Source organism: Crocuta crocuta, unplaced genomic scaffold, assembly GCF_008692635.1.
Source record: "Crocuta crocuta isolate KB4526 unplaced genomic scaffold, BGI_CrCroc_1.0 scaffold193, whole genome shotgun sequence".
NCBI classification, from domain to species: Eukaryota; Metazoa; Chordata; class Mammalia; order Carnivora; family Hyaenidae; genus Crocuta; species Crocuta crocuta.
The window spans coordinates 7,571,450-7,595,527 of NW_027529624.1; the positions used below are offsets into that span (position 1 = coordinate 7,571,450).

At 59.2% G+C, this 24,078-nt stretch overlaps 2 protein-coding genes across 2 annotated transcripts in view; one reads left to right on the forward strand and one right to left on the reverse strand.

The window, feature by feature from the left end:
• MAFF (MAF bZIP transcription factor F) overlaps positions 1–1,560 on the forward strand; it is a 4,906-nt gene extending 3,346 nt beyond the window's left edge. The window contains exons 3-4 of the mRNA XM_077761985.1: positions 802–912; positions 1,490–1,560. Coding sequence (XP_077618111.1) covers positions 802–912; positions 1,490–1,560 — 182 coding nt within the window. The remainder of the gene's footprint in view (positions 1–801; positions 913–1,489) is intronic.
• Positions 428–23,006, reverse strand: TMEM184B (transmembrane protein 184B). Its single transcript, XM_077761986.1, has 8 exons — positions 22,762–23,006; positions 21,229–21,412; positions 16,053–16,124; positions 7,352–7,472; positions 6,288–6,457; positions 5,665–5,859; positions 3,810–3,830; positions 428–2,928 (listed from the first exon to the last, which is right to left on the reverse strand). The coding sequence occupies exons 1-8, from the start codon at positions 22,951–22,953 to the stop codon at positions 2,687–2,689; spliced, it is 1,197 nt and encodes a 398-aa protein (XP_077618112.1). The 5' UTR covers positions 22,954–23,006; the 3' UTR covers positions 428–2,686.
• Between the last annotated feature and the right edge of the window lie 1,072 nt (positions 23,007–24,078).

Consider the following 24,078-nt stretch of genomic DNA (forward strand, 5'->3'; position numbering starts at 1 on the left):
CCCTAGGGTCCCATGGTGGAGGGTGGGCTCAGGGAGGTAGGAAGATACCTGGAAAGAGTAGGTGCCCCGGAAATCTCTCCAAAATCCCCCAGGGGAACCTGCAGGAATGGGGCTGCCCTTTGCCGGCCCCCCGCTTTGCTGGCTGACAGAAGGGGGAGCTTCTGCACACACCAGCCCTGTGGGGAGGGAAGGGTGGGACCCTGTGACCAGAGCTGCCACCCTGTCCCACTGGCTGGAGGAGATGGAGACGCTGTGTCCAGTGGGAGCCTGGACCCCAATGTCAGCCTCCGGCGATGTGCTTTCCCCCGTGAGCTAGACGTCACCCCGTTTCCTAGGACACCCCTGCCCACGGCCACTCAGCCCACCCCCAGGCGCGCACACGGGAGGCCGGGAAGAGGAAGGAAAGAAATCTCACCCACAGGCAGAAGAGATTTCAATACAATCTATATTATCTCATATATAGATTTCTCACTTTATTTGCTCACTTCTGTCACGCATTTAAAATGTCAGAGACCAAAATAGAGCGGCTTTCTGGTGGAACTCATGGCAGTCACACACGAGATACAAAACTAGGGGACTCTGTCCTCTCATACATCATACAATTAATTTTTCAAGTATCTTTTATGTACAAAGAGCTACTCTACCGGGGGGGGAAATTAAAAAACAACAACAACAAAAAAAAAACAGGTAGGTTACGCATCCTAGGAAGGAGGGGTGGAGTGGGCGGGCACACATTCCTGGGCCCTCATCTCCTGGGCCACTAACTTCCTTGCCACTGAGGCCCCCTCCGTGTCCCCCCAGACCACGCCAGGCGGCCAGTGCCAGGGCGGGCAGAGACCAAGGGGGCAGGGGGTCGGCGGCACATGTTGGCCCCGAAAGGAGAGTCAAAGAAACAGCTTCGTGAAAGCGGAGGTGGGCGCGGGGACAGAGGGTCTCCTCAGATGGCCGCTCCCACTTGCTCCTTCCGGGGCAGTTTCGTACCGGCCGGCCAGGGCCGGAGAGCTGGCCTCCAGGAGCCTGCACACAGGCCTCTGGGACCCGGAGGCGCTGGCTTGGTCACAAAGGCCAAAGGAAGCCTGGGGAGATGGCTGGCGTGGAACCCGCCCCCCGCCCTCCCCCAGCAGACCCTTGGCACAGTTCATTCCAGTAATGAACCAAAAGGAAGAGACTCCTTGGTGAACTTCTGGTGCCACAGGGCAGGGCCCCTCTTCACCCTGACACCTTCTCCAGGCTGTTGCGGCCCAAACCCCGGCGCCATCCAGGTTTCAGACCCCAGAAGGCTCCACCTGTTTGAACATACACCGTTATGTCACGAGGCCCTGCCTACGACAGTGGCCGGGTGACAGTGGCCGGCGTAAGCCCTGACTGCCTGGGGGGTGGGGGGGCCCGGCCCTAGGAGGCTCCAGGTATATGGGTGTGGAGGTGAGCGAGGGGAGGGGACCGGTGATCCCGGCCACCCCTAAGGCCTGTCCGAGGGTGCTTGGCCCAGCACTGCAGGATCCTGAGCGCCAGCAGCTTGATAGGGCGCCCCCAGCGGCTGCCTGCGGCCAGACAGACTGAGGGCCTAGGAAGGGGGAGCTTTCATATGTGACTAAGGCACAGAAGAGATGGGCCGAGGGGCCAGCCGAGGCAGGACACCAGGCCCTGTGTGGACGCGGCGCCAGGGAGAGGAGGCTGGGGTCGCCACGCCCACCTCCCAGCTCGCTGCCGCGTGCCCCATCCTTCCGTCCTCCCTCCCACGGGGCCGCGTTCCTCCAGAAGCTGGTCTGAGATGTGGAAACTCAGACCCTTCCCCTGAGGCGGGGAAGAGAAGCCCTAGGGAGAGCCCAGGGCCCGCGGAGGGTCTCACTGCTCAGCCCCGGCAGGAGGGAGGGCTGGGAGCCGCCGGGAAGCCAGGGCCCTGCCCCAAATGCTCTCAAGCAGACAGACCCCAAGGGCTAGGGCAGTGGGGCTGCTGGCTGCCCTTGGCAAGCCGGGAGGAAGGGGGACGAGGCAGGCAGGAGGGGCAGCCGCGCAGAGGACACCCAGGGGCCCGGAGACCCCTGCTGGGAGACGTCTAGTCAACAGAAGAGGGGCCCAGTGCGCCTGAGCACCCTTCCACCGGGGGACACGTGGCTCTGGTCCTTGCAGCATGCCAGGCAGGCCCTGGGTCAGGAGGGGCCCCGGGGAGTAGCGGGGCTCCGACCTCCCCCTCCTGCCCGAGGTGAGGCTAATCTAGCAAGGACGGGGGTGGGGGGGGCACAAGGGAGGGAGCAGGCAGGCAGGAGCCCCAGTCAGAGTATTGCACGGTGTGGGCGGCAGGGCTGGAAGTCTCACGGGGGAGCGGGTGACCCACGTCGGGGCTGAGAGGGCTGCGGCCGCTGGTCCACCATGGCCACAGCTGGTCCCAATGTGCCGCCGCCACTGCCGCGGGACGAGCCACAGAGGCACGGGAGTCGCTCCCGGCCTCCTCCGTCCCTCGCCCAGCAGCGCAGGGGTGGCCCTGTATAAATATTCCTGAAGGCTGGGCGCGAGCCTGGGCTGTCCCCTGGGCAGAGAGCTCCTGGCTGTTCTTTCGGAAGCGATATGTGAGTATCTCTGGTCCAATAAATTAATGGGCACGCTGCCAACGCTGTGCCCGCCTGCCTCCCGGCCCGTGCGGAGGACCGCGGGCCCCGGCGCCCATCCTCCCCGCCAGCGGCCGCACCTAGAACTCGTCGTCAGAGCTAAGCAGGAGAGTCTTCTCGTTGTCGCGGGCGCCGCTGAGGCTGTGGGAGCGAGAGAGGCCGTGGGCACCACCGCGCCAGGCGGGCCCGGGCTCCAGGGTGGACTGCTGTGTGTACTGCTGGTAGGCGGGCGAGAAGTTGTGGATGGCGTCCTGCACGATGTCGTGCGGGTTCATGGTCTCCTTGAGGCTGCTGGAGATGCTCTTCATGGGGGCGCAGCGGCCTGCGGGGGCAGGAGCCCAGGTGCAGGGGTGAGGGCCGAGGGGCTGGGGTGGCAGGAGGCCCCTGGTCCTGGGGCTGCCTCCCACCCCAAGGCTGGGTCGCCCAACCTCCTCCTCCTGCACCGGAGAACGTCCCCCCGCCCCAACATGAGATGGCACAGGCAAAAAGAAAGGGCCCCTCTGGCCAGGGCACAGAGTGGGTGCCAAGGTAAGCAGCCACTGGGGGCGCCAGTGAGTCTGGCCACCGGGAAAGGACCCAGAGTGGAGAATGGCAGCCTGCAGGCATGTCCCAGGGAGGCCGGAGTGTTGGGGACCCCCTCAGGGGGCCCCCTCACTCTGGGAAGGCCACCAGTGTCTGCCCTGAGCAGCTCTGTCAGGACAGGCCGCCAGGGGCCTCAGGCCCACAGACGGGCTGACTCGTAAGTCCTCGCAGGCTCCCCTCCGAGAGGGTGGAAGCCAGTAGCCTGGACCCGGATGTGCTTCCTCCTAACTCCCTCTCTCATGAACTGTCCCCATGGGTGAAGGGGGCAGAACTGGCCCAGGCCACAAAATGTCGAGGTAAGAGATAAGCCCAGGTCTTCCAATTAGAATTTGGCATGCTCTTTCCACCTTCAAGTTCTTGGCCACAGATTTCCCATTAACAAGCGTTATGCCCCCGGAACCCAGCATGGCATATTCCAGAACAAAGAGAGACCAGGGTGGAAGCAAGTGAGCTCTACGGAGGGCAGCCCTTGGCAGGCAGGTGCTCTGAGCTCTGCCGCCTGGGGGTGCCTGTGCGGGGAGACAGGGACACAGAGAAGGGGCTAACGGGGAGAGGCATGCCGGTGACAGTGACCAGGACTGACGTGCAGGACAAGACGCGTAGACCGAGAGCAGAACCTACCGTAAGGGCCGTATGTCGGTACTGCCCGCGGCCAAACCCGGGGGCAAAAGCAGGGCGGAGGGGGGACGGGGAGGGGGAGAGAAGCCAGAGAAATAGAGAAGACAAGAGACAGCTGAGTCACACCATCTGCCTGCCACCGAGGAGGCCAGCACGCTGAACCCCACGCCCTCCCCGCCTCCCTGCCAGGCCCCACCTAGCACCCGGGCAGCCCCGGCTGCCCCCAGAAGCCTGGCACCTGGCAGGGCATGTCCCCTAGGGATGATTCCCCCCACAGGGCTGGTGCTTCCGGGGGAGGGCACAGCAGCCGCCACATCTAAGTCAGGACCTGCCGCCCCCTCTTCCGTTCAGTCTTGGCTGGAATGGCTAGGGCTGTGCCGTGTGCTTCACAGACCTCACTGCACTTCACAAGTGAGGCCGGCGAGGCTGGGGGGCCGGCGGGGGTGCTTTCTTGTACAGATCCCATGGTAGAGGTGGCTCTGGACCCCAGCCTGACTGGAGGGCCGAGGGGTTGGCGCGTGGGCAGCAACAGGCCCAGGCCCCGTGCGGAGGAGGGGTCCTGCCTTTCCCTGGTACGGCTGGCCTGCGTCTCTGCCGGAGCTGTACTTCGGCCATGCTCTGTTTTGCGGGGGTGGATGTCTGGGAGCCACGGGTGGGCAGAGAGCCTCGGAAGCCACCGTGTGGGCCACTGTACACCTCAAGGGCCCAGAAAGGGTTCTCTGCTGTGTTCCCCGGCTCCAGGCACGATGCTGCCTTTCCTATGGGCGCAGGCTCTGTCGGGACCAAGTCCAAGGGACATCGCTCTCAACCCTGGGTGGGTGTTTGCCAGATCTTTGCAGTGGGGGGGTTGCCTAGCAGGAAGTGGGTGGGTCCCCAGGCTGCAGCAGTGGGGCATGGTCAGCACGATGCCCGTCACCGAGCAGGGGTGCCTACAGGCCTCGGCCAGCAAGTGTGCGGGGAGAACACAGTTGGGCGCCTAAGAGTTGAGCGACACTCCACAAGCGTCCAGTGGGTCTCTTTTCAGCGAGGAAGAAGGAGAGGGGGGCCGAGGGGCCCCGCAGCAGCCCTCCCCACCTCCCAGTCCCCGGGGCCTGTGGTAGGCCTGGGCGCTAGGCCTGGGGAAGTGGGGTTCTCTCCTCCAGCCACAAGGAAGGGAGCCGGCGGCAGCCCAACCCCGGGCTGGACGCGTTAGACCGGGAGCGTCCCCTCCCCAGACCCTGCAGAAGTCATTTCAGACATCCGCATCCTCCCCCCACCATCCCCCCTCTGTCCAGTGGCAGCCAGAGGCAGGTCCCCTGACCCCAGGCCCTTGGGGAGCTCGGAAAGCAGCCCCTGTCGCCGGGCCCAGACACGGGATTCTGAAAGGCTTTCCTTGGCATTGCCACAGGGTGCCAAGCTCTTCTCACAAAGAGGAAGATGGGCAGGTGTAAAAAGAAAGCTATTAAGAGCTATTACCATCTGAGTCTGTTTCTTAGAAGTAACCCCGGTTAAAAAGAACTTTAGAGAGAAGGGAATTAGAGCACAGAAGGAAAGCCGCCTTTGACGTGAGGAGCCCTGAGCCACTTGTCTATTCTAGGGTCTCTGCCCTGGCCTTGGGGGGAGGGATACGGCACTACAGCATCTGGTGGGGGGGGCGTTCCACACTCCAGGCCTGCTGCAAGAGAAGGTGCTCCAGGCTTCCCGGACTTCCCTGCGACCTTGTGTGGGGGGCTGGGGGCGGGAGAGCCCTGACCTCTGTGTCCCCTTTCCCACAAGTCAACAGGAGACACCTGACCGGTCACCACCCGTCAGACACTAGGGAGGGCAGGAGGGGCCCTGGGGCGGGGCGGGGAGTCGTCTCCAGGACCCTGGCTCATACCTTGTGCGTCCAGCCTCTTGTCAGCATAGACCTTGTAGGTGAAGGCGTGCCGCAGGGCCAGCGCCGCGAAGAACATCTCCACGCAGATGATGAAGTCCTGGTAGCCGGCGGCCACGGTGCCCTCGCCCACGGACACGCGGGCCGAGTGGATCTTGGGGATGGCCCCACACTTCTCTAGGATGGCCAGGAGCATGCCTGGAAGGGGAGGCACGGGCATGTGGCCCTAGACTGGACCCCTGCCCCGGTCCCCTTTCCTCCCTGGAACACTCCCGAATGCCACTCCCGCCAGAAAGGATGACAGCGGGGTCCGTGGTTGGTCCTGTGGGGTAGGGAGGCCGACACAAAGCTGAGGCCTCTGGGAACCCCCTCCACTGGCTCCTTGTAGGCTACCAACACTGAGGTGTCAATGGTTATGTGGGGTTCCCTGGAACCCCATCCATGAAGTGGCCCCACGGAAGATGCCCCACAGCCAGGAGGTGCCCGGTGGACAGAGACCCTCTGGGCTCCAGGCTGGGCTCGCCCAGGGACAGCACGGGAACTGGGACGAAGAGCAGGAAGAGGGGACAGATTTCAGGGGACGGGGCAGCACGAGGTGGCCTCACAGGGGCTGGGAAGAGGCTCACCTTGCCAGAAGGAGAGGAAGATGACGGACTTGACCATGAAGAACTTGAGGACGGGGCTGTAGGGGCTGAGCAGGTCCCGGGTGGCAAAGTAGAAGAGGAAGAGGGCGTAGAGGGCCAGGCTGACGGAGATGTTGTAGATGATGGTCACGTAGAGGTAGCCGCTGGTGACACTGTGGGAACACGGAAAGTTCTCTGGCTTGGACAGAGCTTTCTGAGGGACGTGGGGGCCTCCCTCTCTCCTCTACCCCTCCAGGATGCCAAACCCCACGAGCCACCGAGAGAGGGATCAAAGCAGCCAAAACACCAGGGGGCGGGGTGGGGAGGTGTGCCAGGGTGCGCACCCCAGGGCGCCGGCCAGCTCTGCCGCCTCCGCTTTGCCCGCGGGTGTGTCCAAGCCACCTGCCTGCAGCCCTGGTGCCTGGGCCCCTGGTGGGGACGCCAACATGGAAGCCAGCAGCCGCAGGGGTGGGGGTTCCTCCCGATGGTCAGGGGACAGGTGTCAGTGTGACACAGGGTTCAATTCTGCTCTTTTCTCTGGAGCCAAGTCATGTCCCCCTCTGAGCCTCGGTCTGCTTACCTGCCCTGGTGAGGCTGTGATGTGGGGTGCAGGGGGTACACACAAAGTGTCTGCAGGCGCAGGGCCTGGACACACGGCGCTTTCACTAACCGCCAAAACGAAATGAAATCTACACAGGAGAAGTCTTCTACCCGGGGACTCGTGACAGGCCTGTCGGGGCTCTGACCTTGCTCCCTGCCTCGGGGGTGGTCACTGTTCCTTGCTGACCCACCCCTGGGGCACCACTCAGTAGGCTGTCGGTGAAGGTCATGTGTGCGGCAGGCTGGCTCCTGTGCTGGAGGCGGGGGCAAGTGTGACGGCCGTCATGGCCAGGCTCGGGCCTTGCAACTCAGGGGTGCAGGGAGGCTGTGCTCAGCCTCCCCTCCAAGGCAGGTCACGGGCGGGCAGCCAGTCTACAACCACCCCTTTCCCTAAGGCAGGGCATCACCCACCCACTCCTGCGCCCACGCTCCTCCCCCCACGCCCCTCAGGGGGACCCGCTGCTTACTCAAAGTCACCGTCCCGGTACTTGCCGAAGGCCTGCAGGACCACAGTGCTGACAGCCATGAGTGGCTTCACCACGCAGAACTGCAGGGTGGCCTGGTCGGGGAGAAGGTCAAGAGTTGGGGCTGAGCAAGGGAATCCGGGTGACAAGCACCTCCTCCGGCCAGCTGGGCCTGTGCTGGATGCTGGGGGGCGGGCCGGGGGCCCCACGTTCCGCCCCGAGGGAACTGCTGTCTGGAGGGGGAGGGGGATTCTGTGGGAGGACAGCAGTGCAATGCAGCTGTGCGAGCGGACAGACAGATGTTAGGAAGGAAGGACGAAGGAAGGAAGGACAGCCACTGGAGGGGCACAGGAGCACAGGACAGGAGGGCCCAGCAGAGAGGGCTCCTCAGAAACAGGGCCAGAAGGACTGTACCAGAAAGACAAGGAGGACGGGCAGAGCGAGCATCTCCTATGGAGACTGGGAGGCTGAGCGCAGACACAGGCAAGGGGGAAGACACCGGTGATGGACAGCAGGCAGGGAAGGGGCCAGGGCTCGAGGCCTCCCCATCCAGCGCCGTCTGGTTCCTGGCCCCGTGCCGGTTTATACCGGGCTGGGGATCTCCCTGGGGCTGGAGGGGACCCTCCAGGAGCACAACAAAGGGAGCAGCCCAAAGCACAAGGTCTGGAGTCCCAAATCGGAGTCTGAATCCTGGCCTCGCTTCCATCTGGGGAAGCTTGAGAGAGCGAGCGGTTACTTAGTCTCTGAGCAGCCACCTCACTGGTAAACGACTGTAACCAGCCCCACGCCGCAGGGCTGAAGGGCATCCGGGTGTCTCAGTAAATTCCAGGGCAGCCTGGGGGGGCCCACATAACCACCAGAATCACCAATCTTTTGAAATCAATAAACCTCAGGCCATACCACGAGGCCCCTTCTGTAGAGGCGGAGCAGCGTTAAAAGGATAAGCCCAGGGCACCTGGGTGGCTCAGTTGGTTAAGCACCATCTTTGGCTCATGGCTCGTGAGTCTGGGCCCCCCACTGGGCTTGCTGCTGTCAGTGCAGAGTCTGCTTCGGATCCCCTGCCCCCCTCTCTCTGCCCCTCCCCCGATCGCACTCCNAATGCACTCATCAAAGAAGGCAGTGAGTCACAGCGGCTGAAAGGCTGGTAAACAATGGCTCCGAAAGGCCCCACCCACCACGACCCCAGGACAGTTTTAACTCTTTCCCTCCAGGCCCTGTGGGGAGACTGGGAATCTAGGACCACCCCAGGGAGGGCAGAGCTGGAAACAGCAGTGTAACCTGCTACCTCCAGGTGGGTGATTTGTGGGTGTGTCCACACTGCAGGCAGCCCCCGCCCCCACCCCCCCTGCACAGAGGGGAGAAGAAAGGCCAGACCTTGGGTGGCCGCAGGGAGCAGGGATGGGCTGTGTTTTTTCATTTCCCCTTGTGACAGCTCTTGATGCTTGAGGGGCTGGCAGGGGTCTTGCCACCCCCACCCCCATCCCCGGGGAGACTAANCGTAACGCGGCCGGTCACACCGCAGAGAAACACAGGAGGCGATTAGCACAGAGTTCTGGATTGTGCGAGGATGCAGCAGGAGGCGATGACACGGCGNTATAACGCGGCCAGTCACACCGCAGAGAAACACAAGGAGGCGATTAGCACAGAGTTCTGGATTGTGCGAGGATGCAGCAGGAGGCGATGACACGGCGGGAGGCGAGGACCATGTCGGGCTTACGGGGCTGCTGGGAGCCAGCCACGGGCACGTTTCTCGGGTTCAAGGTACTGGCTTTAAGACTGCTTGTTAATTTCAGATACCTTTGTTTGTGTGTTTCCGGATCCCAGTTCTACAAGGAGATAAGCATAAAACTTTCCCTAGAGGGACCTCAGGAGAAATTTTTAACAAGATCGAGACAGGAGCACCTTTGTTCAACAACCCGCAGTGTCATGTTGGTGTGCACGCGGCAACAACAACTCTGAGGTGCACGGAACACAGCACAGGCGTCTTGGGGGGGCTGGGGCGACTCATTCTGGATGCAGCTCGATAGCACCACAAAGACACAACTCAGCAACGCGACTGATGGCATAGAAGTATGTCGTCAATGCTACCAATCTAGCAATATGCTAGAGCGTCTCCTGCTTGGAGGATTTCTGCGGGGCCAGCAAGATGATGGCTTTGGTCTGTGGATGCTAGGAGCGTGGGGACATACCAGGGACACGGATGGGGAGAGCAAAGAGGAGCAGGGGGGACGCGGCAGAGGCTGCCAGAAGGAAAAGGCCCAGGAGGAGGATTAGGCAGAGAGCGTGGGAAACTCCGGAGCATCCAGCGAAGCAGTGAGGGTCCAAATGGGGTCAGGGGACAGGAAGGGAGGGGGAGGTAGCAGTGGCCCTGTAGCCAGAGGGTTCCTTCTCATCTGCTCCTTGCTGTCCCCCTGTAGCACAGAGGCTTTGAGGATCCCAGTGTAGCCGCTGGCTTGGTGGTCAAGGTTTTTCCAGTGAACTGACCCCACCTACCCCTCATGCAGCCTTCCCAGCAACCAGATACCCCTCTTTCCCAGCCGGTTATGAGGCTCTCCATGCTTTTGCCCTTCCTGATCCCACTGCCTGGGGTACCCTTCCCTCTGTGTTCCTGGTCCCCATGAAACCTGTGAGGTACCCTGAGAAGTCTCTGGCCCCTTGCCATGGAGGCTGGTGCATTCTCACTCACGGAACCGCTGATCTGAAGACGCTGTGTGGTACTTCCCGCCCTGCAATGTGGCTAAGCGTGATCCCTGACTGCTCTCCCCAGACCGTGGCCCCTGGAAGGGGCCCACTTCTTCCCCCAAGCAGAACCCAGCACTCGGCACTAACGTGGGGCTACCCTAAACTGGAGTACATCCCAGCCTGGTGACAGAGCTACAGGCAAACAGTGGCCTTCGGCAATTTGGAAAGGAGTATTTCTGAGGTGCTTCATAATACTCAGTTGCTCTAACCTCTTAAGAGCTGGGATGGGTAGCACCCTATATACATGATCCACAGCACCTACCACACTGTGCTGTGACTGTCCCTCCACAGACACACAGCAGAGGGTTTGCAACACGGGTTGGCCACTGATTAGCTGTGGGCCTCTCTGTGCCTGTCTCCTCATTTGTTAAATGGGGACAACAGAGGTACCTCCCTTGCCAGGTGGTTTGAGTATGCACAGTATTTAGAAAAGGGGCTGGCATTCTGTGGTGCTCACTGGGTCGCCATTACTGTTTATCTGCTTGCCTTTCTCAAAGGCTAGTGTCCCTTGATGGGGCCGAGGACCTGGATGCTGCCTGCCNCAGAAAAGGGGCTGGCATTCTGTGGTGCTCACTGTTACTGTTTATCTGCTTGCCTTTCTCAAAGGCTAGTGTCCCTTGATGGGGCCGAGGACCTGGATGCTGCCTGCCTGGCACGGAAGTAGCTCAGGATATGTGGGGAGGGCACAAATCTCCACTGAGCTCCAAAGCACTCTTGAGTGACGAGAACTTTGGGGCTAAAGGAGGGTGAGCATTGAGCCAAATCTGACATTGGGCTGCTAACGTCCAAAACCATACAAGGCCAAGTAGAATATATATGTCCATTCCAAGCTGGGTCCAGCTAAAGGGTGGCCACGGTACTTTCCAAAGATGGCCACACCCTGGGACATTGACACCCCTCTTGGGGGAGATAGGGTCTCCCTCCCTCTCTTTGCATCTGGGGGACGGTGGCAACTACAGAAGCGATACTCCCAGATATCTGACGCTGGGGATCAGGGCTTCTGTCCTCTGGTTCCTTCTCCTGAGATGCCTGCCCTTGGACATGGACACCATGCTTCAAAGAAACCCAAGACAGCCCACGGGGAGAGACTTCCCAGAGTGGCTCATGCAGGAGGAACTGAGGACCAGCCGATGCCAGCATCAACTGCCAGACACGGGAGTGAACCAGACTTCAGATCCCACCCCAGCCGAGGGGCCCCCAGAGGACACCCAGAGAGCAAGGCACAGGGACAGACCATCCTCACTGCGCCCTGTCCAAATATCTGAACTGCACTGTCCATGAACAAAAGAAATGGTTGTTTTACACTGGTCTGTTTGGAGTGATTATTTATGCAGCCGTAGTAAATGTATACATATACACGTGTATAAGTGTATATACATATGTGTGTATGTGCATATATTCATGTGTATATGTGCATGTGTGTATACACATATACATGTGTGTATGTATGTGTATATCTATACACATGTATGTGTATACATGTGTTTTTGTGTATATGCGTATGTGTGCATAAATCCATGCATATATGGGTGTGTACACATATATGTGTATATACACATAATATGTGTGCGTATACGTGTATACATATATGCGGGCATACATATGTGTGTGTAGGTATAATACGTATGTGTGTGTATACGTATGCACATACGATATAAAACGACTCCTGGAGTTCCCAAGACATGCGATGGGCTCGCACACCTCCGCGGTGGCATGCTCTGATGCCTCTGTTAACTCCCAGGAGCGAACCCTGCTGAGATGCCACCTCTCCCCTGGCGGCCCTCTGTCCATTGCCAGGCTCACTCCGCACACCGCAGTCTCCCTGTCCATCCGTCTGACCCTTCCTGTTCAGGGGGCAGCATAATGGAGCAGGGCAGCCATGCACCCCAGAGCCGGACTACAGGGTACAGATGGCGGTTCCTCCGTGTAGGAGCTGTGTGACCTCAGGCAAGTTTCTTAAGTGCCCTGTGCCTTGCTTTCCTCATCCATAAGCCAAGGAAAACAGCAGCTCCTTCCCTGTGGGGCTGCTGTGGGGAAAGGGGTAAGAGTGACTCCTCCGGTAAGGCTGAGCTCACACTGAGCAACCCACAGTGTGCCACCTACTCCTCTTCCGAGACAGTGGAGCCCTTGTAGGCGGGAACTGGGGCCTACCTCCGACGACCAGAGGGCCCGGCACTTAGACTCAATCAGCACGGAAAGAAGGAGCTGACAGACATGGGCCTTAACTTGGGGTGAAGCTCGGAGAGGCGGGCGTGCGGGGCAAGCACACGGCCTGCACCCCCGTCTGCGCCCCCCCTCCCCAAGCCCACCCTTCCACGGCTGTGCAGCTGCACCGGCCCCAGGCAATCAGGCTCGTTCCTTGAGAGAAGCCACAGGGGCTGAGGCTCATCACCCTCTTGTCCAGAACCGCCCTCCCAAGCCAGGCTGTCCTGTAACCCGCTCCTAAGAGGAGCGCTTGGTGTCTGAGCTCACATCCTTTCCTGTGTCAAACATACGTCAGCAGCCTCCTCAGTGACATGGCTGAGCCGGCTATCCACAGCCAGCCCCGCATTCGACTGCAGAATCATCAAATTTCATCCATCTCTCTCAGTTCAAGGTTCTTGACCTTCTACCAGTGCTCTAGGGCCGGCTGGTCTGTAAAATACCAACTCGCTGACGATTTCCTTTAAAGAATCATTAATGAGTCAGTAATGCACTCTCGGAGAAGGGAGATGAGATAAAATCTCCTCGAGGTGACTCAAACAGCCCACATCAGCAGCCATTGACCATCTGCACAAATCAATCCCCTCCTAGGAAATTATAGAGCCGGGCAAAGCACTACCCCGACCCCAGCAAGGCTGTTGGCAGTGGACAACTTAACCACCCGGTCGCCCCTTCCCCCCACCAGGAATAAACAGGAGGACATGCCAGCCCTGGGCATGGGAAGAGCAAAACTGCTGGGCTGGGGGTCAGCAGTGCAGTTCGTAGCCAGCAGGCTTGTTGCCCGTCCTGCCTTCTGACCGCAGCCCCGGCTCTGGCCCCTGGAGCGGCGCCAGAGACACAAAGTGGCTCTATGCTTCCCTAAATACTAACGGCAGCTCGGTGCCAGGCTCTGTGCTCGGCCCTGTGGACACATAAGTGACCAAGGGACCCACAGACCAGGCCCTCCAGTTTAGAGCGGAGCATGCAGCATGAGGGAAGGGATGGCCCTTCTCTCTGTTCTGCCCTGGACAATCAGGTACCTGGAACCTTCTGCTCCATTCTAGATACCAAATCTTTTTTTTTCTCCCATTTTTTTTTTTTAATTTGAGAGAGAGACAGAGTGCGAGCAGGGGAGGGGCAGAGAGAGAGGGAGACATAGAATCAGAAGCAGGTTCCAGGCTCTGAGCTGTCAGCACAGAGCCCAACGCAGGGCTCGAACTCACAAACTGTGAGATCATGACCTACGCCAAAGTCAGAGGCTTAACCGACTGAGCCGCCAGGCGTCTGCCGCTAGGTACCAAATCTTAAATGGACTGGAGGCAAAGGTACACAACCAGGTGCAAAGGACCAAGTTGGGAAATGAAACCACGATCATACTACAGCCTTGAGGCCCAGAGGACTTCAAGACGTCCTCTTTGAGGACCAAAGACATTATGGTCACTCTCTTCCTATAAGGGACATGACCTTGTCCAGAGGGTCAGAAAGGATCCACCTGTCTGACAGCAGGCAGATCCTAGGCCTTCAGCCTAATATCAGAAACAACCACCAACAGGCCGTCGTCAGAGATGAAAGGTAGTGAGCTCTGTGCCAGCAGGAGCAAGCAATCGGAGGCTGGGGAGCCTCTTGGCAGACACTATAGAAGACTTCCAAGAAACCCTTCTGTCCCTGAGACTCCAAGCCTTCTTTCCTCACCGGTGGCTTCTCTAACCCATGGCTGCCTGGACAGGAGGCTACAGTCCAAGAGGCTGTTCTTCACCCACCCCCCTACCTGTGCCCCCCACCCCTCACCCCTGCATGGGCACCTACAACAGCACAGCGCTCTCCTTCAGAGAGGGCCCCCGAGAAAGTGCACCCCGGCCGTCCCTGCCAGCAGCTCCCTGGTGCAGGGGTCCTCATGAGCTCCCCGATGAGGTCAGATGGGCACAGCTGTCAGTGACCGCTCGCTAGACACCGCCGGTGTGTCACGCTCCGTGTGCGGAAACTCGGTGACCCCGGGGACAACTGGCTGTCCCGAGCTGGCCGCCTCCATGCACCTTCAGCATCTACAGCCGGCCCTGCGGCCCAGCCTCTCTTGCTGCCCCAAGGTGGGCTCTGCGCTGACAGCACAGCCCCTGCTGGGGATTCTCTCTGCCCCTTCCCCACTTGCTCACATGCTTTTGCTCTCAAATAAGTAAAAACTTAAAAATATACATTTTTTTTTTCAATTTGAGAGAGAGAGCGTGCGCGTGAAAGAGAGCATGCAAGTGGGACAGAGGGGCCAAGGGAGAAAGAGAGGACCTGAGCATGGAGCCTGACCCGGGGCTCGATCCCACGACCCTGGGCTCGTGACCAGAGCCGAAATCAAGAGTCGGATGCTCAACCAACTGAGTCACCCAGGTGCCCCTGGAAAACTTAGTTTTGACCACTTGGGACAGAACCTTCTGTGATCAGGAAATAGGGGCCTCAGAGTGTGCTTCCCCTCTTGTTCAGCGATCACTATGGACGCCGCGTGCTACAGCCACGGTGGGCCGGTGGGCCGAGAGCCTGCCCTGAGCTGCTCTGACAGCAGCTCTCTCCCCCCTCGTGGCTTTCCTGTCCTACCAATTCTGCTTATCACTGCCTCCTACCATCCAGGTCACTGTTTCTGATGCTTCTGATTGGTTTCCTCTCAATGCCCTTTCTTCATTCTCTTGCCTTTGACCTTGGCCTTTGAGTACCTTGGGGCGCCTGCATATGCGGCCCTCAGGCGGGTTCGGTTGATCCCTGCTGTACTCTCTCTGCCTAAGAAGACGTTTCGCCTCGGGCTGGATTCCAGGGAGCAAGTCTGTCCAAGTTCTGAAATGGGGCGATCGAAGCACCATCCTTTAAAGGTTTCTTTGCAGGCACCTAAAATCTCCTCTCCTAACCAGAGCTCGCGATTCTCCACGGGAGAAAGCCATCTTGCACTCCTCCACCAAGCCTGACACACGGCAATTCTGGAGACCAAAGACCCTGGGTGAGTGCGGGCCTCTGGCGATTACTCTCTATGTAATGGTAAGTTTCTTCGCCAACTCAAATTCTTTCCTCCACACGTGTAAAATGGGGATGCCAGGATAGCCACCAGGTGACTGGGAGGTGAGAATGAGCTGCCAGGAATGAAAAACGTGGCAAAACTGAAATGCCACCCAAACGGCATTTTAAGTAAACAGTGCTCAGGGCGCCTGGGTGACTCAGTTGATTGAGCAGCCGACTTCAGCTCAGGTCACGATCTCACGGTTCGTGAGGGTTCATGAGCTCGAGCTCCGCGTCGGACTCTGTGCGGACAGCTCAGAGCCGGGAGCCTGTTTCAGATCTGGTTTCCCCCCCTCTCTCTGCTCCTCCCCAGCTCATGCTGTCTCTCAAAAAGAAAGAAAGAAAACAGTGCTCGTGTAAAGCAGTAGTGGAAGCCGGGTCTCCCTCCTCTGAGCTCTGGCCCCTCTGCGCCCCTGATCACAGAGCTCCCCAGGGTGGTCTCACAGTCATCATTAGGGGCCCCCCTCGCCCTGAGCACAAGCACTACCTGCACGTAGGGGGACTCGTTCCGCCCTCCTCTGCCCCCTGCCACGATGGCACAACCCAGCGCCAGGGGGATCACTGCCCTTGGCAGATGGCAGAAACGGGACCCTGGCTGCGCCATTTACTTCTCGGAGATTCAGCCGCCCCTTGGAAGACAAGCAATACTGCCATCTATTTGCGGGGTTCAGTTCTACGTGCTGCCCGCCCCCCGCCCCAAGGAAATGTCGCTGACATGAGAACAGGTGGGGGTGGGGTGAGGAGTACAAACCTTCACGCACAAGGACACAGCCGACCAGAGATGCTGTCCACAGCTCTGGATGGTGCAGTGTGGTCACCGACCCTGAGAGGGGAGGGGGCCAAAGAGAACCCCAGGGAAGCCCTAACACTGGCCACGCCGGGCAGCGGTGATGGCTGCAGGCGAGGGTGCAAACGGGACACTCGGCCGCAAGTCTCCACATGGAGGTGCTGCGCTTTTACTCTCAGGGCAGGTGGAGTCGGGCCTGCCCTCAGAGGACCGGACAGCAGAGAGATGTGCAGAAAGTAGGCGGGGCCTGAATGCGACAGGCGAGACGCCAGGTGCCTTGCCCCATCTGCACCCTCGACTCGGCCTGCCCAGGCTGGAAGTGAGGACTTTATTCTCTGGGGAAACAGGCCCGGAGTCAGAAAGTCTTCATTTGGTGCCTGCCCCTCTGTCCCCTCCGCGTCCCCCCCCACCGCATAAAAATGGCAGAGGGCACATCTTGTCACCCAAATGGGAGGCCCAGCAGTCTTAAGCCCTACCTTTTTTTTTTGAGAGAGAAAGAGAGAGAGAGAGAATCTTAAGCAGGTTCCATGCTTGGCACTCAGTCTCTGTCTCTCTCTCAAAAGTGAATAAACATTAAAGAAAATAATAAATAAATAAATAAATAAATAAATAAAGCCTTTGATAGAAAAGCTCAAGGGTAAAAGACTAAAAACCCAAACAAGGGGCGCCTGGGTGGCTTAGTCGGTTAAGCGTCCGACTTTCGCTTAGGTCATGATCTCGCGGTTCGTGGGTTCGAGCCCCACGTCGGGCTCTGTGCTGACTGCCAGCTCAGAGCCTGGGGCCTGTTTCAGTCTGTGACTCCCTCTCTCTCTGACCCTCCCCTGCTCACACTGTCTCTCTCTCTCTCTCTCCTAGAAATAAATAAAACATTAAAAAAAAAATTTAAAAACCCAAACAAAACAAAAACAAACAACTCCCCCAAAGCAGAACAAAACTGAGCTCAAAAATTATAAAGAAATTCTGAGGCTTGATCCAGAAGCGCAACATCCTACAAACAGGAATTCCAGGAAGGGAGGATAAAGCAGAGGGGAAAAGTTATCAAAGAAACATACGAGGAAACTTCCCAGAACCTCAGGACAGGGGTTCCCACCCGGAGAGGGCCCACGGGGTGCCCCGCACGAGGAATGTCCCACCGCCCGGGAGATTCTGAAACACTGCGGGTAAAGGCAAGATCCTAACAGCAAGACCTAAAAGAGCAGGTCACATAGAGGCACTAAGGATCAGAATCTAGCACTTTCCCCAGACAACACTGAAAGCTAAGTTTCCCCGGGGTAGAAACACGCCTTCAAAATTCAGAGGGAGGATTCCCATCAAACTCCAAAAAGGACAATATAGTAAAAATAGTTACAGATCGTTTCCAGATTTTAGGCCTTTCAGGCACCTTTTTTTTTTTGCCAAGAAGCTCTGGGAATGTATGTACTGACCAAAACGCGGGAGCAGATCATAAACAAGGGGAAAATGGCACCCAGGGAATGGGCGATTCAGCAGAGGAGAGGGGAGCGGGATTCCCAGGATGATGGTGATGGAAAGACCCAGGGCAGTGCCTGAGGGGTAAGAGGACAGACGGGAGCCAGTCCAGACCTGAGCGAGAAGAGCAAGGCCCGGGGCAGGTGCCAGCAAGGGAAACCCAGAACTAACAGATTCACTGGTGTGGCTGCACAGAGGAGGGTTTCTCTCTGCTATTCAGCGGAAGCATCTGGGAATGAATTAATGATAGCTCCACAGCGCAGCAAACCAAAAAGCAAGGCAAGCAGTAACCAGAGGAAAATAAAAAGTTATCCAGGGACATGTTGACTTGGAACACCACAAGGCTATGCTCTGATCAATATTTACAGACAGGTAATAAAGCAAACGTTGAATGCAGACTTAAAAAAAACGTGATCTAGTCACAATGAAAAGATGAAGAAAAGAGCAGTGTGTGGTATAAAGTACCTAAATCAAAGCCTTGAACAATAGGAAGTCACTATGTAACACTATCTAAAATCGAAAAATCAAGAAACAATAGTATAAGCATATTTTTTAGATCATTCTAGAAAAAAAAGTCTACAGAGTTGAAAAAGCAGTGAACTTGGAAGTGAGGAAGAGTCAGGGCAATTGTATCTTTATCTTTCAACTCTGTGCACTATTACTTTAATGAGTACAATTTTAGTTGTCTTAATTTTGTTAAAAAGACAATCGGGGGCACCTGGGTGGCTCAGTTGGTTAAGCGTCCGACTTTGGCTCAGGTCACGATCTCACGGTTCGTGGGTTCGAGCCCCGCCTCAGGCTCTGTGCTGACAGCTCAGAGCCTGAAGCCTGCTTTGGACTCTGCATCTACCTCTCTCTCTGCCCCCCACCCTGCCCCACTTGCAATCTGTCTCTCTCTCTCTCTCTCTCTCAAAAATAAATACACATTAAAAAAAAAAGATTAAGAAAAAAAAAAAGATAAGCAGGTATCTATGTGGCACCCAGTGAGGTGCGGGCTGCCTGGCTCCGAAACAGAGGTCGTCCAGCAGAGCCCTGCTCCCGTTCCCCCTCTGTCCCTTCCTGGGTCCTGGGGGCCTCTTTTCGGATTTTAAGGGACATACTCTATCCCCAACTCTGCAGGCGATCCTGCAGATGAAAGGACAGGGGGAGGGGGTCCCAGATGCTGAGCAGAGGTGCAGCGAAGGGCAAGGCTGAGGGCTAAGCCCACCAACTCAGACACTCAAGCTGGTGAACTTCCCCGCAGCTGCCTCACTGTTTGTAAACTCCGTGGGAGAGGGGATAATAGCGTTGCTAGGAGACGTGCCCAGCAGGGAGGCAGACGGCTTACCAGGACCTTTAAGTGGACGGGGAGGAAGGCTGGGACAGGAGAGGCCTGAACAAAGAGGCTTCTGGAGTTGGGGGGGGGGGGCCCAGCCAACCATCTGCTGCCGTCTCTGGGGCACAGCGTGAGGATGGTACAGAGGCTCCTCTGGCCGTGCCCCACTTCTGCCAGGTGCCCGAGTCTTCTGGGCCCCGCAGAGAAGGAGGACCACACCCCCCTGCCCCATGACCACACAGGAGAGGACCCCATGGCAGGGAACAGCCTTCTGCTTCTGAAGGGACCGGCGGACCGTGGCCGCTCCTTCCCGGGCACCCGTGTGACACTGGCGCGTGATCAGAAAAGGATCCACAACACCAGCCTCTGCAGTTCCCCAGGGACCCAGAGGAATCTCTGGCCTCTGCTGCTTCCGGGGACATCAGGCATTAGAGCCCCAGTTATGCCCAGAGCAGGTCCCCACCCGGCCTCAGCATTCCCACCTGGCAGAGCCAGCCAGGGAACCCAGCCTGGGAATTCAGGGCGACCCCACGCGAATCCAAGGCACCCAGCAGGTGTTTGATCAAGTTCCTTATTCGCTCCAAACATCCAGACTAGGGAACACCTACCGGGTGCCTGGCTCTACGGCCCGGGCTCTCTGCCCGTTCCTGCTCTCACAGGCAGAGCTAGGTCTCCTCGGGGAGGAGACAGCAAAGCAGGGGCGCGTGGCGGACTTGAACGCCTAGNGAAACATTCAGACTGAGGGAACACCTACCGGGTGCCTGGCTCTACGGCCCCGGCTCTCTGCCCGTTCCTGCTCTCACAGGCAGAGCTAGGTCTCCTCGGGGAGGAGACAGCAAAGCAGGGGCGCGTGGCGGACTTGAACGCCTAGCTGCAACCGTGGGCAGGTCGTGAGGGCGGGGCGCTGGGAGAGGAGCGACAGGGGAGGCCTGAGGAGACACTGGAGTCGAGACAAAAGAGAAGATGCAGGCCAAGGATCTCTCTCCAGGCACTGGGGAAGCACCTGCCAGCCGGCCGGAGGGGGCTGGGGGGCAGCGTGGCTGGAAGGGCAGGTGAGGGCAGGTCTGCGGCTGGAGGGGCGGGAGGGGCCCAGAGCGCTCCTGTCAGGAGGCACCTGCATTTCCTCGCCAAGTCCGAAGGCGCTGCCTGTGGCCCACATGACGTCAGGGACACACGGGTTCAGAGCGGGACAGGAGGAGAGACTCCGCTTCCGTGGGAATGAGCATGCTGCACTCCCACATCCACAAGGAGCCCGGGGCCCGAGGCAAAGCCCTCGCGCAGCCAGGGGAGTGGACGGCTGTTCGTGGTCACCTCTGTCCCGCCCAACATAAGGAACCCGGCATCTGCTCACTCCGCCCGAGGCCAGCAGTGTAGATATGGGAGGAAAGAGGAAAATGCATGACTCTGACAGGAGGGGCAGGGGTCACCGGAGTGGGGGTCCTGAGCTCAAGGACCCCCTCCTGCCACCCCTGCTGGCCTATGCCAGCCCAGGGATCACGGGCACATGACCTGTCCGGGGATTCCGGCCTCTCCCTCCTTTACCCGTTCTCCACTGAGAGGTTTTCTAACCTGCGCTTTCCAGTGGCGTTGTATTTCCATGCATCCACAGTAAAAAAAGAAAATCTCATCTCATCTAATAATCTCTTCCAGCCGTGGTCGGCCCCCAGCCCAGCTCCCCCCACCTCCCGGCCCGCAGAGTAAGGATTCCTCCCCTGCACCGTGCACGAGCTCTCCCGTCTGCCCAGGGTGCTGAGTCTCTGCTCCCTGTGTCTGCCGCTGGGCCCCACGGACAGCTGCCCCGACCTGTGGTGACTGGCCAGGTAGGGAGGGGGCCGGCCTTCCCCCTCACAGCCTAGCGCCCAGCCGAGGGCCTGGCCGGTGCCTGGAGCTCAGCCCCAGAGCCGGTGATGTTTCCATACCACACACGAGGCCCAAGGCCCGTGAAAGGCAGAGGGTCGCTTTCTTGGGTGGCCCAGCAGAGCTTGCTCCCGGGACCAAGCCCTCAGAATTAAGACATGTTGGGGAGGGAGACTCACCCCTGCTGCTGCCCTGCCAAGGGCCCCCAGCTAAACCCCATTCGTACCTGGGGTTTCTATCTATGAACAGACCAACTTCTTGGCCGTCTTCCCCTATCAGAGACGCCGGACTGAGAAAGGAGCCCCAGGGGCAGGGTCCCTGCTTGCAGCTAATCTGTGAAGGGGCTGTGGGAGCCAGGTGGCAAAGTGCAACCCGTGTGGGTCACCAGTCACCTGGGGCCCGGATGGAAGCCCTAAAGTGGGTAGAGAAGGGAGGGGCAGCCCGCTGGAGGGAGCCGAGGAGGGAGGGGTTTCGGGAGGGGTGTGTGCCCGCCCCACCCACCCTGCCCGCAGTCCTCACCCTCGTAGCAGTCCCGCACGGTGCCGAAGTACACGTAGTACTGGTCGTTGGTGAAGAAGAGAAGGCTGAGCCAGGAGTCGAAGGCGTAGATGGGCACGATGAACAGGATGCGGACGATGTAGCGCTGCTCGTTGGGGCGGCTGTAGCAGCGCAGGTGCATGTAGATCTGGGGGCAGAAGGGGGTGGGCTCAGCCAGGGGCCCGGCTGTCACAGCAGCGCTGCAGCCACCGCCCTTCTGCAGCCACCGCCCTTCTGCTCCGCCCTGCCGTCCAGCTCTGCCACTTGCTAGCTCTGTGACCATTACTGAACCCCAAGTCTCGGTGCCCTCCTCGATGGTGAAACTTCCCATGAGGCTGTTCTGAACATCAAGCCAGAGGGCGCATGAAGCTTGCAGGGTGCATTCGGCGGTGCCCGGGCCAGCCTCAGCGACACGGGGCTGGGAGATCGTGCCCAAGGCTGCGCTGATCAGAGTCAAGGATGGCCGGGGAGGCTAGAGTCGTAATAAGCTCCCTGGGGACCCGTATGTACAGCCAGACTTGGGAACCTCAGGTGAGGGGCACAGAGCAGATATTTACATCTCCTTGCCTCCACCCCGGCCTCCCTGCCGCCCGGTCCCCAGGGTTTCAGGGCAGCAGCGTGGGACAGACGGGACCCTCGCTCCCATGGAAGGTGGAAGCGGTTTCTGGCTGAACAGCGGCCATGACGTCACCCTGCAACTCACTTTCCCATCTGTTACACAGAGGCAGCGCTGCCTGCCTCACTGGGAACTTGGAAGAATGAAGCACAGTTTTTAGAAAGCAGGGGGGAAGGGGATAGAAGCCACACACAAATGCCAACAACTGCTCTGGCCACGCTCCTCAGTCCCCGCAGCCAGAGTCCCGCCCCAGCTCTCGCGAATTCACACTCGGCCCCGCCGAGTCCTGGGCCCGGGAGGAGGAGAACAAAACAGTCCCCATTGGCCATGAGCCAACTGCCTTGGAAGCCATTGTATCCAAGGAGGGACAGGGACCCAGGACAGCAGGCAAGGAGCGGACAGGGACCCAAACGGGCTCAGCCTCCCCTCTTCAAACCTTCTCCTTCCTCAGACGGCCGCACCGGAGCTCAGGCCACACCAGCCTGCTCTGGGGACCTTGTGTACGGGGGAAGGACAGGAGACCTGACTTCTCTCCGGCTGCCACCGGCTTGTGCCTGAGTAGACCAGCACCCCCGCCCATCCTGAGGTCTCACGTAACCTACACGTGTTCTGCCCCACGCAAGGTGAGCAGCAGTGTCCTTTCTGGACTGAGATGGCTGAAGAGCCACACCCAGGTGTCAGACGGTTGACGCCCTGAAGCCACAGGACGTGGGAGCCACACACTGGGCCCAACCCACACCTGACAGGGCCATGAACAAGCATGAACTTCTACTGGCCGGAAGCCCAGCTTCAGCCTATTCGTTACCGCAGCAGAGCAGGGCCTAACACTCTCTTGGACTCGAGAGGCTCGCTGGCTCAAGGCTCCTGATGGGCCCGGGTACCTGGTGGCAGGTGATGAGCAGGGCCGTCCAGACGAAGAAGCCCGAGATGGCCTGGGCGGCCGTTGTCATCAGGAACACAGGCTGCTCCATGGCCGTGGGGCTGCCCTCGGGGATCACAGAGACGCTGGGTGAGGCTGCCATGGTCGTGGGCGACGCAGGATCCGGGGCCAGGGCGGCCCCCCTCACGGTCATGGTGCCTGGCAGCAGGGCGTCCCTGAGAGAAACCCTTGCAGTCGGCGAGGTGCTGGCCTGGAGAGAGGAAACCGCACTGTTAGCCCCCTTCCCGGGTGGGTGGCCGCGCTGCAAACAATCTTCGGGGTCTCTTACGTCCACCATTAAAATGTAACTGGACACTGACCACGTGTCCCCCTGGCCCGGCAACCACGACCGTCCCAGCCCCTACCGCGCCTCCCCCGGGTTCAACACAGACTCTCTGCCTTTGCCCCCACTGTCCAGTGCCCACACGGCGGCCACATGAAGCTTCTCAGACGTTAGCCAGACTGGGCTCCCCCTCAGCTCAAAACTCCCCAGTAGGTCCCATCCCCTTTCAGAGTATAAGCTGCTGTCTGTCCCCTGGTCCATAAGACCACCAACGGCTCCCCGCGGCTCTCCCCTCCCCTCCTTACAGTTCTCACTTTGACCATCCACTCCAACCACAAAGGCCTCCTGCTGTCCCTCCATCGTGCCAAGCCTGCTCCCACCACAGGGCCTTTGCACTGGCTGTCTCTGCTCAGCCACCCGGCTCACTTCTGCACTGCCCGTAGGTCTCTGCCCGGGACACCGGCTCACACGTGGCGACGCCTCCGGGACCCCAGGCACTCCTCACCACTTTGCTTGCTTTCTCTCCAGAGCACTCACTCCAACCTGACAGCCTCCAGCAAGGCGTACATTTACTCAGTATCTGTTATCAGTCTGCCTCCTTCCCCAGAGCATAAGCGCCCTGAGGGCAGGAGCTGCGTTCTGCCGTTCTGCCAGCAGTGGGCTCTCCAGCGCCTGTCACATGGCAGACACTCAATAAACACATCTGCACGCTTCCCAATCTAGCAAGATCACTGTGTTGCTTTATCTCCTCGAAGGGCTGTGCCTTTTGCCTTTCTCCCCAACTTCCCTGATGGCTGACACCCGCTTATCATCTGTCTGTGCTGCCTTAGAAGCTCTGTGTCCCACCTTGTGTGCCTTCACACTGCTCTTTTAATCCAGGTGTCCGGATGGCCTGCCTGCCCCCCTCCCCCGATCAGGGACGTCTATTCCTGTTCCATGCCTTTGTGCTTCTGCGTAAGGCGCGGTCCCCTCGCTTGTTTCTCCGCCTGAGGCTGT